The sequence below is a fragment of the Monodelphis domestica genome, chromosome X (genome assembly GCF_027887165.1).
Source record: "Monodelphis domestica isolate mMonDom1 chromosome X, mMonDom1.pri, whole genome shotgun sequence".
Classification (NCBI taxonomy): Eukaryota; Metazoa; Chordata; class Mammalia; order Didelphimorphia; family Didelphidae; genus Monodelphis; species Monodelphis domestica.
In genome coordinates this window covers 57,866,367-57,883,328 of record NC_077235.1, presented here as the reverse complement: position 1 = coordinate 57,883,328, position 16,962 = coordinate 57,866,367, and the positions used below count along the sequence as shown (strand labels likewise).

The window sequence follows — 16,962 nt, the reverse complement described above, 5'->3', positions numbered from 1 at the left end:
CTTGGGAGCTTGGAGGCCGGTGTTACCTTTGGAAAATGAATAAAAGCCCATGGAGAAGATGATCCAGAAAACACACTGGGAACCAGGCACAGTGGCCGTCAGCCTTTGTGGTCAACTGGAGAGTGTGGAAGAGCCTTTCTCAACCTTGATGTTATATTTGAGGATGCCTGAATGTTAAACTTATGTATTCAGTCCAGGTCTTGAAACCTAGCAAAGACCACTCCATTCATGCTAGTTCAAGTCGCATAGATTGTTAAATGACCAATTAATGATTAGAATGAATAGGACACCGTGTAATGTTTTCCTAGCAAGCAACCTGATGACCAAGGTTGCAAAGCTGGCATTCAGGCCGTAGCTGGACATAAATGCAACCCAACCTTCTCAGTGCCATGGGGTGAAAAATTTGCTCTGAGGAGTAAACAAATTCAATTTTCTCCATTGCAATTCCAGGTAATTTAGGAGGGTTTGACAAGTTGAATGCACAAACACACTGAGCACACGTCATCACTGAAACTAATTGCAGAGCTATGAACAGTTTCACATTTCCCCATCATTCCTTTTGGGTAGGAAAAAAAATCACCAAATTACAAAGTTTGAGAGTGAGGAAGAACCTTAATGGCTATCCAGCCTAACTCAGATATGAGAGGAAGCCCTACTAGGATGATCCTGACAAGAAATTATCCAGGTTCAGGTTAATTATAACTACGCAAGGAATAGGAACCATGGCCAAAGACCAATCACTGCGCCAACGCAGATGAAACATCAGCCATGCTTCTGACGCTTCTCTTTAACTACCAGCTAGGCCACGCATAATTCTGTCTTTATCCCTACCCATAGCTTGGAAAGTACTGAGCCCATTTCCAGAAAGTGGGATTTCCTAAAACTAGAGCTCCAGGACCCACAAAGAAGACCATGCTTTCATGGGACATACTAATTCTCAAGCTTTCATTTTTCCCTCTGGATTTTGGGATACCAAACTTTCTCCAAGTTCCTCTAACAAAGCTTCACTTAGTAGAGCCTCTTTACCAGAAAGAAGTCTACTCAGAGTACAACTTCAAATTTCACAGAATTTCTGCCAGTTAATTTAAGAAGAAAAAGCTCTTGGTCAGGACATTATGAGTAATTGATCTTGAGGTGGGAAACAGAGTTTACTTACCTGTGTCTGGTATCTCTGTTCCTAATGTGCACATATGATAGAACCCAGGAGGTGCCAGCCAAAAGGAAAGAATGAAAGAATGAGTGGTCAGTATTACTGGGCAAGACAAATCAAGGCCAGTGTTCACCTGGCTAACCAGAGATATTCCATTAAAAGGCTTTAGAGCTGTGTTGGCAAACCTATGGCATGTATGCTGGAGGGGACTGCTCCCTTCCTCCTCTCCACCTTGTCTGAGGACGTTTCTCATATGACCTGCCCCTCTACCCAGCAGCCCAATGGGAGCACTTCCTCCCTCTCCTATCTGGGGTAAGGGGGTGGCTCAGATGAGGTGTGAGGGTGCAGACTGGGCATGTGGTCTCTAAAAGGTTCGCTATTACTGCTCTAGAGTCTAAGGATAGGAGAGTTTTCCTTGTGACTTCAATAGTTTGAGTTGATTGATCCCAAGTCAGTAGAGCTTCCTGCTGGGTAAAGGATGGAAGACTGAGGTCATCAGCTATGGTAGAGAAGCAGAGATGACCTTTTGGTTCTCTAGTTCTACAGGACTTGCCTTCAGGCAGCATTGGACATGAACAAAAGAGATTCAACAAGCAAGGTGTTCCAGAGCCAGTAGGATGCAGGCATCCTTGAAAATAGGTACTCGGTTCACTGACTTGGGGACAGACAACTCTTGCTCAAAGAAAGGTTCAAGATAGTTTCTTAGCCATTTTTATTTTAAAGCTTTGCCCTGATATAATTAACAATTTTTGAAAAATGAAGATGTTATTTCTTATTAGCTAAAACAGAACATTTTTACATACACTGAAATAGCAAAATAAAATAAGACACACAAATGCCTCTATTTGAAGTCATCCCTGATTTTATCATGTTCCAAGAGAAGCAATCTCATAACTAGTGGAACTTGGTCACTGGCAGAATTCCAGGAAATTGCCTCAGTGGATTAAAAGGGAGAATGGGAATTGCTGATTGCCTTTCCCTTGACTATCCCCAGTGCTTAGAATACTCTTTCTCCTTGTTTCTGCCTCTTGGCCTCCTTTGAGACCCAGCTCAGATCCCACCTTTCTTGGTCTCTTCCACTTCTAGGGTCTTCCATTTATACTGTGAGCATCCTCCATTTTTCTAGTTACTCACATGTGATCTCTTCCTTTGGGATGTGAGAGTTTTGAGGGCATGGGCTGTGCTTTTTCCTTTCTATATCTCCTGCTGTGTAGATCAGTGCCTACTACTACTACTACTACTACTACTACTACTACTACTACTACTACTACTACTACGCACACATACATATATATATGTATATATATAATTTCCATTCATAAACACTTGTCAACTGACTAACTGACCAAATAACTGAGATCCCACTGTTTTCTTGGCTTCTTGTTGGAGGGGCTTTCTCATCAAGTCTCATTGCACAATGGGAGAACAAGGCATCTTGTGCTTCTTGCTAATCATAAGAGAGCCAGTGGCAGGCAGAACCAATATAGTAGGACCTGAGTACATCAAAGTCCTGGAAGACCCATGCAAACACAGGTTAGAACACTGAATAAGGCCCTCTGAGAATTTATTGCTCATATATAGTATTAGTTTTATATCAGGCTCCATCAGTTACTGCATATTAGAGAATTCCTGATCCGGCTCCATCCAGTCTCTAGGTTTTTGCGTTGAGAAATGTGATCCCTTTACAGACTGTGACTAACAAAAAAGCTCTGCAATGATAGTTTGCCAGCGTACGTGCAAAACTACACCTGTCAGTTTGGAGAAGAGCTGAGGGTCTCATGGACCACTTTCCAGTTAGCTGATTGCCAATTAGATATGCCCTAGCATGTCCAAGGGAGGGGCTGAATAATAAGCTTCCCAAATGCATAGAATTGCCTGGGCCGGGAGTTTTTGTTTATCTTATGATGGTCAAGAGAGTCATTTGACCACAATTAGGATGTCTTGACCAGTCAAATAATAAATTATTTTAAAATTAAGAACCGCTGAGTCTCAAAAATTTCAGTTGCCATAGGTCCATGGCAGGGGCTCTGAGAGGAGTGCTGAGTGAATTAAGGAAGTCTACCAAGAGCTTTGGAACTTTCTGATTCCAGTTGTGACTATGGAACAGGACAGAGCAGCAAGGAAGGAGTGGGTAGGACAAGATGGGGTGGGGAGTGAAATGGAAAAGATGGACTGGGTTATCCAAAGTAGCCCCTCTTATTCATGATGCAGACGTAGGATGTAAACTAACTACACTTATTTCTAAGGTGGGAGCTGGTCCACTACAAGAGCCAGCCTGCTCTCTAGCTAACCCCTTTCAACATGCTGAGGTGCCAGCCATTGTGGATGAGCTCTTTGCAGCTCCCCTCATTCCCACTGATGGCCATCACCGGATTCTTCCAGACAGACAACCAGTTGGAGGAATTGCAAATCTTGTAGGAGATGGTCTTGGTGATCTAGGGGATTGGTAGGGGTACGTATTCTACTGATCTGCTTGAGACTTTGTTTGCAGTGTCAATGCCACACAAGACAATCTTTATTTTTCACACAATGCCATGCCACCTCCTCCGGCTCTGGAGCCCTCTGCCTGTCTTTGCCTACTTCTTTCTTTAGTTCTGGCTAGGGCTGATCTTTGGCAAAGTCATGAATTTTGGGTCCTCTCACTCTTTCTTTGTCTTTTTCTCCAGGTAGCCACAGTCCTCAAAATGTCACCCACTTAGGGTTATAACTCAACTCTCTATAATTAATGTATCTATCATGCCTTGGATTCTTCTCCTCTATAACAAAACTCATTTCTCCTGTGTCTTAAGGCCCTATTTTCAGCCAGAAGTCACTTTGGTGAAATCAAATCTGATAAATTAAACTTTGTTGAGGTGTTAATGACTGATAACAGCATAGTGTTGTGTTTACAAGAGGCTTTTTTATTTTTATGGTTGATTCAATCAATGTCAAAGGAATGAACTTCTAATGGTGAAGAGAGACTTCAGGCTCTCTAGCAGGCTGAGGAGTTGCAGGAGGAGCTATCAATTAGGGAGAGGAGACCTCTAATAAATAACAATTCATAGGCAACATGCGAGTACATCTACACACAAGCTTAGCCCTCTTGGTGGGCAGCTTTTTCATCCTGAGAAGAAATGACAGTTCTTCCAGTGTTATCATCTCCAGGCTCAATCATAAAATCTTGTTTCACTTTGAAAGTCCTCCATGATGTGGCCTCTTTCTACCTTTTCAGTCTTCTGATACTTTACCCTCTGAGACTCATCCTCACATCCCACCCCCTAAAACTCATTCTATAATCCCTGAGTACTGACTGGCCTCCCTGCTGCTCCTCATACATGACATATCTCTGCACATCCTTAACCTGGCTGCTCCCTGTGTCTGGAATGCTTACTTTCCTTGTTTCTGCCTCCTGAGCTCCTTCAAGACTCAGTTCAAATCCCACCTTCTACAGGAGGCCTTTCCTGATTCCCCACTACCCTTTTTACAAGTTGCATAACCACCTAGACCTCACTTTCTTCTTCAATCAAAGGGGAGGAGGTTATACTAGATGTCCTTGGAGAACCCTTCCAGCTCCAGATTCCTCTGCTCTAAAGGACTTTCCTTTTTAGAAAAGCACACAAGAGCTAGAGGGAAAGGCATGGCATAGAGAGGCTCTGGGTGGGCATCTGGGAAATCTGATTTTCTAGTCCTGGCTGTCTGACCTTGGTTTAGGCAAGTCAGATAATCTCTTGGGCTGAGAAGTTTTCTACTCAGTAAAAATCAGGGGCTTGGACTTAGCAATCATTTAACTTCCATAGTCTGTAAGAATCTTGAACAACAGTAGCATGGGCTCCATCTTGCTTTAGCACAACTCACTGCCAGTCGCTCTGAATGGATTTTCTAGTAGCATCACTAAATGAGCCTATGAGAGGAGGACAGGATGATATCACACACTTGGATTCTTGCAAAGTCTTTGATAATGGAACATAATTTTACTTTAAAAAATCTCTCCAGATAGAATCAGGAGACCCCAAACCGGCCCCATGCCCATAAAAAGAATGAACAGGGTGCCATAATACACAAAGATTGATACCCCAGGAACTGACATCGTTTAGCTTGGAGAAGGCTAAGAAGACCCAGGGAGAAATGCGTGCTACCTTCAGGTATGGGGAAGAAAGAGAAAAGTGCAGGAAGCAGCAGGTGGAAGGTCTAGGAGGAGATTTGAAGCTCCAAATATCTGGAAAGGGGAAGGGCCAAGGAAAGATGAGGTGGGATAATCAGAAAAGAGCTGAATTGAGAATCAAAGGAGCTAGGTCCCAATCTCAGACCTGTTCCCACCTGCCTGGGTGAGCTAGGCAAATGCCTTTGTTTCTTGGAGCCTCCGAGGTTCTACTTTCCAATCGAAATCTGGAATCCTGGGATTCTATTCCACGTGGTGCAAGAGTATGAATGAAAGCGTTTGAACCTGGTAGAGAGAAAACATCTCAATAGGGATAAGTCTAAGGTCATAGAATGATGTTAGGAAACGCAATAGGATTTCAAAGTATTTTGAACATCTAGATTCATAAGAAACTGCTCTCAAGATGTAATGATTTTCTTGATGGGTAAATGAAAAAAATGGCCAGTCGTGTGTGTATACATGTAGGTATGTGCCTACATGTATACACATATATGTACATGTATGCATAGACTCACTACATGGCAGTGACCAGAAGAACCTAGGAGGCCTTGATCTCTAATTCCATCACAATTCCACCAGCAATCAATAGTACTGACTACATTAGTGTGGGAAAAGTTCAGCATGGCTGCAGTTAGAAAGAGTGGCTTCCCTGACATGGAGCACTTGTGGGCCTATTTGGCAGCATATGGGCTTTAAAAAGAGAAGGTAGGGGTGGGCATAGCTTGAGGTTTAGTTCGGCAAAGGACCAGGGACAGAGGAATTGAAGGGATGCGGTCACCTATGGTATAAAGACTGTCAAAAGAGGAAAGAGGGGCCAGAGCTCAGGGGAATTGGGAGGAGAGGAGGAATTGCAGGTCCCAGTGAGGGTTCAAGAAAGGTTTAGGAGAAGCAAGGGGTGAGGGAGAGATGGAAGGCCAAGAGATGAGGATCAGAAGGCAAGGAGGACTCTTTTCTAAATGTAACTTGAAATGAGAAGTGTCTGCCTGAGAACAATGTTCCTAACTTTTGTTTGTTTGTTTTCAAAGAGCTTCCCTACAGAATCGCACTCTTTTTATTCTGAGAGTTCACTCCCTTATAGGAGTCAGCTGAATAGGAGCAGAGAGATATAATAAAGTGCCAAACATCTTCACACACACCTAAAAAATAAAAGTCACGGTGATACAATAACAAACATTTGTTTAGCAATTTCCATATTTGCAAATTATCATTTTTTGTTTTCATCCTGCTGCCAGCACCTAGGCCTCTTCTGTGTTTCAGAAAGAAGGCCAAATGTTTTCAGTTCCAACTGATTTCTAGATCTTGTGCAGATGGAAAATTTGCCACACCTGAGCTACATCCCCAGCATCCTTTTAAGTTACGTCCTCATTTTATGTAAGGATGCTTAGGAGGATCAATTTGGCTGAGACCCACAATGCGGGGCTCTTTTTTCAGAGCTTGTGCTTCTGGTAAAGGGCTGCAGGTGTGAGTCTCTGTCTCTCTTTGCTCTGCTCACTTGACTGAAAGAACCTTTTTTTCTCCTCTCTTTTAGTTATTATTAAAAATCCTACAATCTGGAATCACCTTGATCTACTTGGGACAAACTTCTGAAAAGAAGTTTGCCTAACCACCCCTGAAATTCCTCTTCCTGCCTCACTGTGGTTTGGAAGTAACCTTACATTCTTTTTTATACCCCTTACCTTCCATCTTAGAATCAACACTGTGTATTGGCTCCAAGATAGAAGAACAGTAAGGGCTAGACAATGGGGGTTAAGTGACTTGCCCAGGATCACACAGCTAGGAAGTGGCCGAGGCCACATTGGAACCCAGGACCTCCCATCTCTGGGCCTGGCTCTCAATTCACTGAGCAACTCAGCTGCCCCTGACTCTACATTCTTAAATGCTATGTCAGTTGAGTGAAAGTTTTGGAAGATTCTATGTAGGTATATAAAGGCTTTGAGCCTGTCAGTCATCTGAAAGACAACTTGGCTAGGTCAGAGAGATTGATCACTAGACTAAAAGGTGCTTAATTTTCCCTCCAGAGCAACTCTCAAAGACTTTTACAAAGCCATAGAAAAAATGAATATTTGTTCCCCTGGAGATGACATCCACACTGATGCACACAGGCTGTTGAAATAGGTTTGATGAAAGCTGTGCAGCTACAAAGCAAGAAGGCATGTCTCACTGCTGGGAAGGGTCTCCTCCTACTCTGTCCTGACAACTTGGGTAGGGACCAGTGCCTTCCAGAAGTGGAAGAAGCAGGGTTTTGCAAACTGTAGTCTTTCTTTGAATTTGCTTGATATGAGCTGAGCTCTAACTTGTCTCCATAGCCTGTTTCTTATTAGCAAAGGGATTTAATAGCTTTCTTTCCTATGATAACATTTGTAATTATAATCAAGAAATTTATTAAAACTGTAGTGAATTAATGTGAAAAATGGATGACGGCTTGAGACTGGAAGATTTCCCTAGCTAGGTGAGAAAGAATAACTTAGGCTGAGAAAAAGAAAATGGATGCCAAAGCAAACATGACAATCAGGAAAAAAAGTATATATATATATATATATATATACACACACACATTTATCATATATAATTTAATATAGATTTTATATTAGATAATGATATAGTATTTATTATATATACTACGTATGTTATGTATTAGGATATATCTATCTGTAATTCCTAATGTACTCGTGTGTGTGTGTGTGTGTGTGTGTTTAGGTACATGTGTCTGTATGTGTACAGAAGCATAGACAACTATTGAGTATTTAACTGAAAATAAGCCAAAGCTTGTTCAATACGTTGAGTGACCTTTTAGGGTGAGTTCTGCAATCATTGGCTGCTCAGTAAATATTTACTGACTTCATATTTCCCTGCTTCCAAGTCCAACTTGTCATTATTCCTCAGGCTGTGCTGTAGGAGAACATAAGGAGGCCAGAGAATTCCTCGCTAGAGGTGAGATGTGGGGCAGCCACCATTTTATGGAGTCTACTAGATGGTACCAGAATCTGGTGGGACTTATTAGAACTATTCTGCTGAGTTCTCCAAAGTGCCAGAGGAAGGTGCCACCAGACCGGTTAAGATAATATCCTTATCCAACCTCAAATGAGGGAATGACTTTGGAGGCACATATTTGAGATCTGCAGAGTCAGAATGGTAGAAATGGGTTCATCAGGATTGTAGGAGCTAGAAGGGACCCCAGAGACCATGTACTTTTATCCTCTCATTTTAAGACGAGGAAATGGAGTTTCCTAAGGTGAAGTGGCCTGCCCAATGTCACATAGAAGGTAAGTATCAGAGAAGAGATTTAAAGCCAAGTTCCCTGACTCCGATTTTTACTGTAGCATGCGAATTATCTTCTGATTTGTGGACTAGGGGATGTTTAACAGGCAGACATTTTCTTAAAATATAGTGAAAAATTGTATACAGAATGACACCTATGGAAGGGGGTGCAAGTGTTAGTGCATTCTTCTTGTTCTGACACTTTACATAGGGCTTCATTCTAACAAATATCTCACCTATATCGTGCCTATTATATATAATGGGAATGGTTCTTAGTTCCATATACGTGCCTGTTGATTCAGCTCAGAGAAATGACACATTCCTACATGAACCTGTTTAGTGCTCCTATACACCATGTTCTGAAGTCTGAGACTAGTTGGTGGAAGTCATGCTATCTATTTAGGCCATCAACAGGTGCCATAACACTTTTCCCCTAGTTATTATTCTTGTATGTTTGAGTCATTAGGCTTCTGTCCAAATTTCCAAGGAGCTATAACTGCATAGGAAATGATCTGTGTGGAAGAAGCTCTCTCCTTTAGCTCTGGGGAAGTACAGCATATTAAGGCCCCGAGAGCAGTCTATGAAGAACTGGAGAGGTCAGCCAGCAGATGAGGTATTCATTTTCCCAACTCCATTTTTTGCCCCCCTCCCCCCACCTCCATCCTTGCCATCTCGATCAATTATAATGCTCAAAGACTCCAAAGCCAACAATTGGGAATGGGCAGACAACACCTTTCCACCTAAAATGCTATAAAGCCCAAAGCAAACTCATGAAGGGGAGAAATTAATGGTAATGTCACTGTCCAACATGGGAAGTTTCCTTTTCTCCTGTACATAAGAAAATGACAGGAACCTCTATCTCTGGGTATGGTCTTCTTTATGATACTACATCCTAGTTGTTAAACTTACAGCAATGGAATCAGCACAAAGTTTAAAGCCAAAGAGAAGTAGGCCTGGAAGAACTCATCTTTTATTGGAAGTATCCAACTGGTAGCAATCTATACCCCTAAATCTGGATTAGGTAATGTGTGTGCAGCCCATCTTTCACCTTTTATGGACAGCTGTGGGCTCACATCTTTTTAGAAAGCAGTTGCTGCTGAATAAAGGATAAATAAACAGGGTGGACCATGAACTCCATAACACACAAAACTTAGTCTGAGTTACCTTATAACTGATATGCTTATCCATAAGCCAAAACTAAGATATCTGAGATAACGTACCTTAATTCCAAAATACTAATGGAATTTCCAGATGGAAATATTCTTCTTACAAAATTGAAGTCCCCAATATAAACACTGCCATCTGGGCCAGATGCTAAGGCAACTGGAGCAAAAAGTTTATTGTTGTAGGCCAGGCCATTGCAGTTGGTGCAGGCAACACTTCTCTGGTGCCCATTGCCCATGATGGTTGCGATGACAGGAGGCTGCTGGGAAATGAACATGTTTTCTCCATTCCCTTTATGCACAATTCCTAAACAGAACAAAAAAAAGGAGGGAGATTAGATCATTCATCATGTGACAGTCCTGGCAACTTTCTGTTCTCCTTGACTTAATTTGAGCTAGAGAGATCTCTGAGATCTAGTCCCATTTTATTACTGTTGGATAGGATGTATAAGGCAAGCCTGTGCCCTATCCCCTGCCCTCCTTAAACACAGAGAGCCTATTCAACATGTGGGATGTCTTCCTCTCTTTCCCCTAATATCACAAGAATATCAGTGGGACATTTAGGCTGTCCACTTGTCAATTCCTGTCCTTGCCACATGACCTGGGCATGCTCTTTTTCAAACCTAGAAACCCTGGTGATGTCCTTTACAACTGTTCTTTTTGGAAGTTCCCTACTGGTCATATGTCAGAGTAAAATATTGCTATGTAGATATTATTTGTGACTAAGTTTTCATCTCTAGCTGCTTTTCACCTGATACCTAGCACACTGGACTACTTTCCTTCATCACACAACTAGAGCAGAGGCAGAAAACTCACTTGAATGCCCATCCTAGAAAAATATCATAGGGAGGGTGACCTGCCATTGTTGCTACAAAAACCTATCTATCCATCTGTTTATCACCAGGGCACGTGTCTGCATTTTCACAATGTGGACAGGGCCCTCCTTGCATCTTCTATACCTTGGGATTTCACTGTTAGTTCTTCCCATCACCAATGGAGATGTCAGAGATACTGACTATATTCACGAGAACACTGGTAACTTTGGGGGCTCTTCTACCACCTAAGTTTCCAGTTCCAAAGATATCAGGAACCCCAGAGCAGGTGAAATGTCCAAGATGTGGAAATGCACTACAGCATATTAGGCCAGAGTGACTGCCAAGAATTGAGTGAGCACTTAACTCCTGAGTGGTATTATTATCTACTACTCTCCCCCAGCCTCCATTCTCTTCAATGGCCCACTAGTACTGTTCTCTCTAAGTACTTTGAGAAATGCTTCCCTCAATTTTCCCAGCACCTGACTCGACTCCAGAGTCCCACAATAGAAAGTATCGATTTCTCAGAGACGGTAATCTTGTCTGCCCAAATAAATAGGAGAATAAAACATGCATAGCAAGATGGCATCAACATTATAGACCAGAGGCAGAAGCTACCTTCCAGGAAACTGAAATTCCATTTATTCCTCATCTCTTAGACTTCAGATCCCGCTCTTTTTCTTCCCCCTCCCTCCCTCCTGGGGGCTTCTTTTTCAAAGGTAACTTCTGCTGGGGGCAGAACTTTTCCCTTCACTTTGTTAATGAACATGATTGGGTAGGATAGCTGTTTCTCAAAATTTAGAATTTTTATTTTTTAATTTATTTAATTCAATGAAAATATTTAATTAAGGAACATGAATAGAACAGTGCTCCAGTGTTCCCAGGGCAACATTTACTTTGAAAATCAACCGTATACTCCAACGTGGATGAGCCATGCCACAGCGAATGAGAACAGGGCTGATCAGACAATGGTGGCAATGAAAGATGCTCTTCCCATCATTAATAACCGAACCTCCTACCAATGAGACCACAAATGTAGCCACTGCTGTTAAGTTTCAGCAACACACTGTAGAGCATGGCATTCAAACATCTTTCCCATTGTTGGCTTAGAAACACCAGATGGGGTATTAACATCTATTTTCTCAGGTAGCTCTCATATGCCTGTGCGTGTGTATGTGTGTATTGATACAACAACAGTATACTTAACAATTACCCTCAAAATGACATGTTATTACTCGAGACCTGGCAATTTGAAAAATTAAAGATGGCCATACGAAAGCATTCCTCTAAGCCTGCAATTCTAAAACTCCCCTTTTCCATTAGAAAGCCCAGCACTCCATCAAAGAAGAATGATTAAAGGAAATAAAACATAAGGCAATGTACTTTCTGATTACATCTCAACAATTTCTGTCTTGCTTTCATGCAAGGGACTGAAGTGCCAATGTACTGAAATTACCATTCCTGTTTAAAGCTGGAGCAATCGGAGCAGAAATGGGCAAGCCCCTTTTGTATTGCATTGGAAAAAATAGATCATTTTGAAGGTTGGTTTTGTTGTTTTGAGAATCTGTTTAACCTTCCATTATACAACAGTGGGGCAGGTGATCTAGCGACTATGATTTAACACCAGTTCTTCTGCAAGAGGTTGCTTTAGAAATATTGTGTTTATGTTCCTGGGACTCTTGATCAATTACCAGTGCCCCCTTTCCATTTTCTTCCACCATCAATGCTCATTTTGAAAACAGAAGCAAGTGATCCTCAAACTTAGCACACAGTATTTATGGGAAAGGGCAAATTTCTGCTATGCTTTGGGCATCACAGAGTCAGCTAAGAAAGCCCATTGGCTCAGGCCTGGGAGAGGAGCACTGTGTTCACTCCTCCAACTTCTCCCTCCCATTGCAAAAATTGAAATCAGTTGGGCAATAAGGAAAACCCATTGGTAAGCCCTCCTACTTCCTTACTTAGAACTTGGGAAGTTTATAAAGAAGTTTGAAATGAAAATTGCCCTCAGAAGCCAGTGGGTGGTGCTTTATGTTGATTCTAGAGAAGACACCATTTTTCAAACTTATGAATGAGGGCCACAATCCATATTTCTCTCTGGAGATGACTGAGGGGACAGAAAAACAAGCTGGGAGATATGCCAGGGTAATCAACGGAAATACCTGTCCCTGTTCCATGGCAAAAAATCGCTTGGTTGACAGAAGTTACTGCTTTATTTCTAAGACTGAGAAGTTAGAGAAGATTGTTTATTCATCTCCAAGAGAAGACAATCCTCAATCAGCAAGAGCCCTGGACAGTTTCCTCCTGTTCAGGCATGTTCAGAGCGCGCACCAATCATTAACGTTCACATGGCAGCCAATGTTAGGGAACATATTTGCTATGGCAGCATATGGCAACCAGCAACGTGGCTGAGCAGTATTGACTTCAAAGACCTGGGTTCCTATAAAAGGGACATTTTATTTTGAAAGCTATCCTGTACTGCACAACATGAATACCCACTGTGTGCTGGCATGCCCATACACGTGGGTGTGAACATACACATCCCTACTTTCACATGGAAGTAGATACCATATGTATACGTCTGTGTGTACACAAACACTTCAGGCACAATATTTTGAGCCATTCCTCTACAGCCAACAGCTAATTTCCAGGCAGATATAATTGTTACAAGTGGGTATGACAAATAGTCTGGAAATGCGACCTACTGGAAACTACGTACCGAATATGGGATTTAGAGCCAAAGGAAAATAGGAGAATTGAAGGACAGCAGGCACGGGATCGAATTAAAGTGTCTTTTTAACCAGTAAGACAAAATTGGGAGGAGATAGACTTACTTTGAATCTGCTATCTGTCTTGGATAGAAAAGAAACAGTTGCCTAAAGAACAAGCTTCTCCCCATCCTACCTCCATGTCCCACTCTCTTCCCATCTGATTGGAGAAATCCAAGCAGGAAAAGTTGGTGAGACTTTCCTCCTGCCTTAATCAGTTAGCCAAGGCCAGCTGACCTTAGGGGAAAATATCATTGCTTTCCAAATTGCCTTTCCAAAGTAGCTCTTCCAGATTTATCATTCCTACTTAGAAAGTTTTTGTGGGTGCGATTAGATTAGCAAAGCACTTCAGGAGAGGTGTTTGTGTCCAAGGTCACACCAAAAGGCAATGGCTGAACTGGCATTCTGATGGGCTCTTTGACCAGCATGGGGGCTTCAAATGTAACCACAAAATAAACAAATGTTCCTTTTCGAAAAGCTGGCCAATGTGAGGCTTCTGACTTAGGATGAAGCCTGAGAAATAACTTGGCACCAATAAATGAAAAACTAAATAACAGTGAATTAGCATGAATCAAATGCATGCAAGTCAGGAGGCCCCCAAAGCTAACTTTTCTCAGTCATTTCCTTCTGTCCTGAGCCTTGAAGGTAGAAGAATGGTAAACTATAAGAGGATACAGACCCGGGAGTTCCCAGCTGGAGGTGGGCTTGATTGAGGTCAGTTCCCTCTTTTGTGTTTAAAGTCAAGGACAAGCATGTGGAAAAGACAACCCACAGGAGCCAATGAAAGTGGGTCAAAAAGAAGTGGTTTCTGAAAATGTCAAACTATTTCCAATCAAAGCAAAAGCCCCAATAATTTGATAAGTGACACCTGCCCTTTCATATTTGTACCATTTAAACTCTAGCTCTACTTTTGACCACAAAAAACCAAAAAGCTGACATTTTCCATGGATGTTGTAGTCTCATTCAGTTATGGGACCTGGTGGTCTCTGATCTTTGTCCAATACACTTTTTGAAATACAAAAACAAACTTTGGACTCTTCTTTGAAAAAGGATGAAGGAAAAGGGATGATGATGATGATGATGATAACAATGACATCTACATAGTTATTTTAAATTGGCATGATGTAAGGTCAAGGTTGGGTTGTCTTCTTCCATCCTATGGTAACTGGACTCAGTGGAAAGGTTCAGCTATGGAAACACTCTTCCCCCTGGCCTCTCTGCTAATGGTACTGCTGATTGCCACCTGCTCTTGTTCATGCCTGCCAGAAACCTTTCATGATATAAGCAGGGTGGTACAGAAGAAGAATGGGTGATGTTGGAGTTAGATGACCTGACTTGAATTCTAGTCTTGCCACTTGCTATCTGTGTGATCTTGGATGAGTCAATCTCCTTTTCTGAAAAACTGGGAGCCCAGATTGAGCCAGATTGCCTCTTAGACTCAAGAGCTAGGAGCCTATGAACTGCCAAGTCTTTCATAGAGTTCCTTTGTGCACTTCTTGATTCAAACCCAATCAAGTTTTTGGTTCTTAGTTTCTTTGACTTCCTTCAAGACTCAGCTTAAATTCTATCTTCCTCAAAAAGCCTCTCCTACTCCCCTCAACTGCTAGTGCCTTCTCTTCACAGGTTATCTTCTGTATATGTCTTTGTACCTAGCTGGTTATTTACACGTGGCCCCTCACGAGACTGGGCGCTCCTTGATAGTGGAGAGTGTATTTGTACTTTTCTTTGAATTCTCTGCACTGAGCATAATTCCTGGAACAAATTAAACATAATAACGTTTTCTGATTATATTGTATTACGATATATGCATAAATTTGCTGTTTAAATGTATGGAAGCTAATTTGGATGAAAATTTTATTGATTCTTTCTGTAGCAAAGCACCAAGTGCAAAAAATCTTGAACAAAAACGATCAGGTTTCTATGTGAGAAGGCAGTGGGGAGTGCAGCTTTGGGCATGTGAAAGTGAAATTTCAAAGAACTGTAAGTGCGAATTTAAAAGTTTAATGAAATTTGGCAAAAATAAAAAAAGTTAAAAAAACTTCAGCTGTGAGAATTTTGTTCCTGGTGTCTGGTCAACATGGGAGGGTCAATTTCAGCATACGAGTCTCTATGTCAGGAATTTTTAAAATTTGAGAGAATTTTATGACATCAAAGAGCTTGTCTGTGACGAGTCAGGCTAATCTTTTCAGGTAAAAGGAGAACTTGGGGAAAACCATCATTGCCACAAATCTGGTTACTTAAGAATAAGGTCTAGATTAAAAAGGAGGGAAATTTGGCTTTGATATGATTCCAAATGGAGCTCTCTCATCATTGCTTGGAATTTGCATTCATACTAATGGCTTATTGCATATATACTCAATTTCCTTGTTTTTCTCTGTGGTGGGTTTCTGGATGAATCCCTTAGGCTGTTAACTTTGGGATCCACGTATAAAAAATGTAGACATCTACAGTTCTAGCTATTCTTCTCCCTACCACTAGATCTGGGTGTGGTGAGTTGAAGGGGTGGTGGTGGTGGTGGTGGAGGGGTAGGGACTGAGCATCTTCCCTTTTGAAGTTGTCTCTTATCTTAGAAAGGGTTGTTGAATGGTGTCATTTCCTTCCTTTGGCTCAGAAATGGTGGTCTCAGAGGACACGAGAACCTTCCTTTCCCAGAGCTCCTTTTCCCTTTTTGACGACTCCCCATCTGAGACTCTTTGGCTCATTTTGGCCAACAAAAAGATCCAAAGCACCCAAATTGGAAGAACATCTCGACCTGTCTTCCAGGGATAGTGTTGTTGCAAGTTGTAACATCTGTCTCCAATATTTTCTCTAAAATATAATATATCTTTTTCTCTCTCATGACTTGTAATTTTGTAAAATCTTCTATGCCTGTGTGTATATGTATGCATGCAAGACAGAGTGAGAGGGAGAGAGAGAGGGAGGGAGGGAGGGAGGGAGAGAGAGAGAGAGAGAGAGAGAGAGAGAGAGAAAGAGAGAGAGAAAGAGAGAAAGAGAGAGAGAGAAAGAGAGAGAGAAAGAGAGAAAGAGAGAGAGAGAAAGAGAGAAAGAGAGAGAGAGAAAGAGAGAGAGAAAGAGAGAGAGAGAGGGAAAGAGAGAGAGAGAGAAAGAGAGAAAGAGAGAGAGAGAAAGAGAGAGAGAGAGGGAAAGAGAGAGAGAGAAAGAGAGAGAGAGAGGGAAAGAGAGAGAGAGAGAGAAAGAGAGAGAGAGAGAGAGAGAGGGAAAGAGAGAGAGAGAGAAGGAGAGAGAGAGAAGGAGAGAGAGAGAGAAACTTACTATAGATTTCTCATACTTAGGTGATTGGGCTAATGTTCATCTTGATCAACAATGATTTCCATATTTGTCTTTGAGCTAAAATTTCCCCATTATGTTCAAGGTATATATAATATGAATTATGTATATTTAGTAAATTTAAACTTCTGTTTTCTAAGACTTGTGAAAATGTAAGGTGTTGGGAAAAATCTGCTCAGAGACTATTGCCAACATGAAAAACTTCCAAGTTCAGAAGACTCTTGAAATATGTGTCCGTTTCCATGATAAAATACAGGTTTTTCCAGGTAAAATGCAGATAAAACTCATGTGGCCAGGCACATCTCTCTGAGCTCCTATAGATATGGCAGCATAACTGCAGTCTTGTCTACGTATGAGAATCCTTTTGTTCTGTCAGTGCACTAATGCT

At 41.7% G+C, this 16,962-nt stretch overlaps 1 protein-coding gene across 6 annotated transcripts in view; it reads right to left on the bottom strand.

The window, feature by feature from the left end:
• TENM1 (teneurin transmembrane protein 1) overlaps positions 1 to 16,962 on the bottom strand; it is an 864,097-nt gene that overhangs the window by 84,472 nt on the left and 762,663 nt on the right. For all 6 annotated transcript variants that reach the window (XM_056808890.1, XM_056808889.1, XM_056808891.1 and 3 more), the window contains 2 exons: positions 9,767 to 10,016; positions 1,157 to 1,177 (listed from right to left, as the gene is read on the bottom strand). In XM_056808890.1, coding sequence (XP_056664868.1) covers positions 1,157 to 1,177; positions 9,767 to 10,016 — 271 coding nt within the window. The remainder of the gene's footprint in view (positions 1 to 1,156; positions 1,178 to 9,766; positions 10,017 to 16,962) is intronic.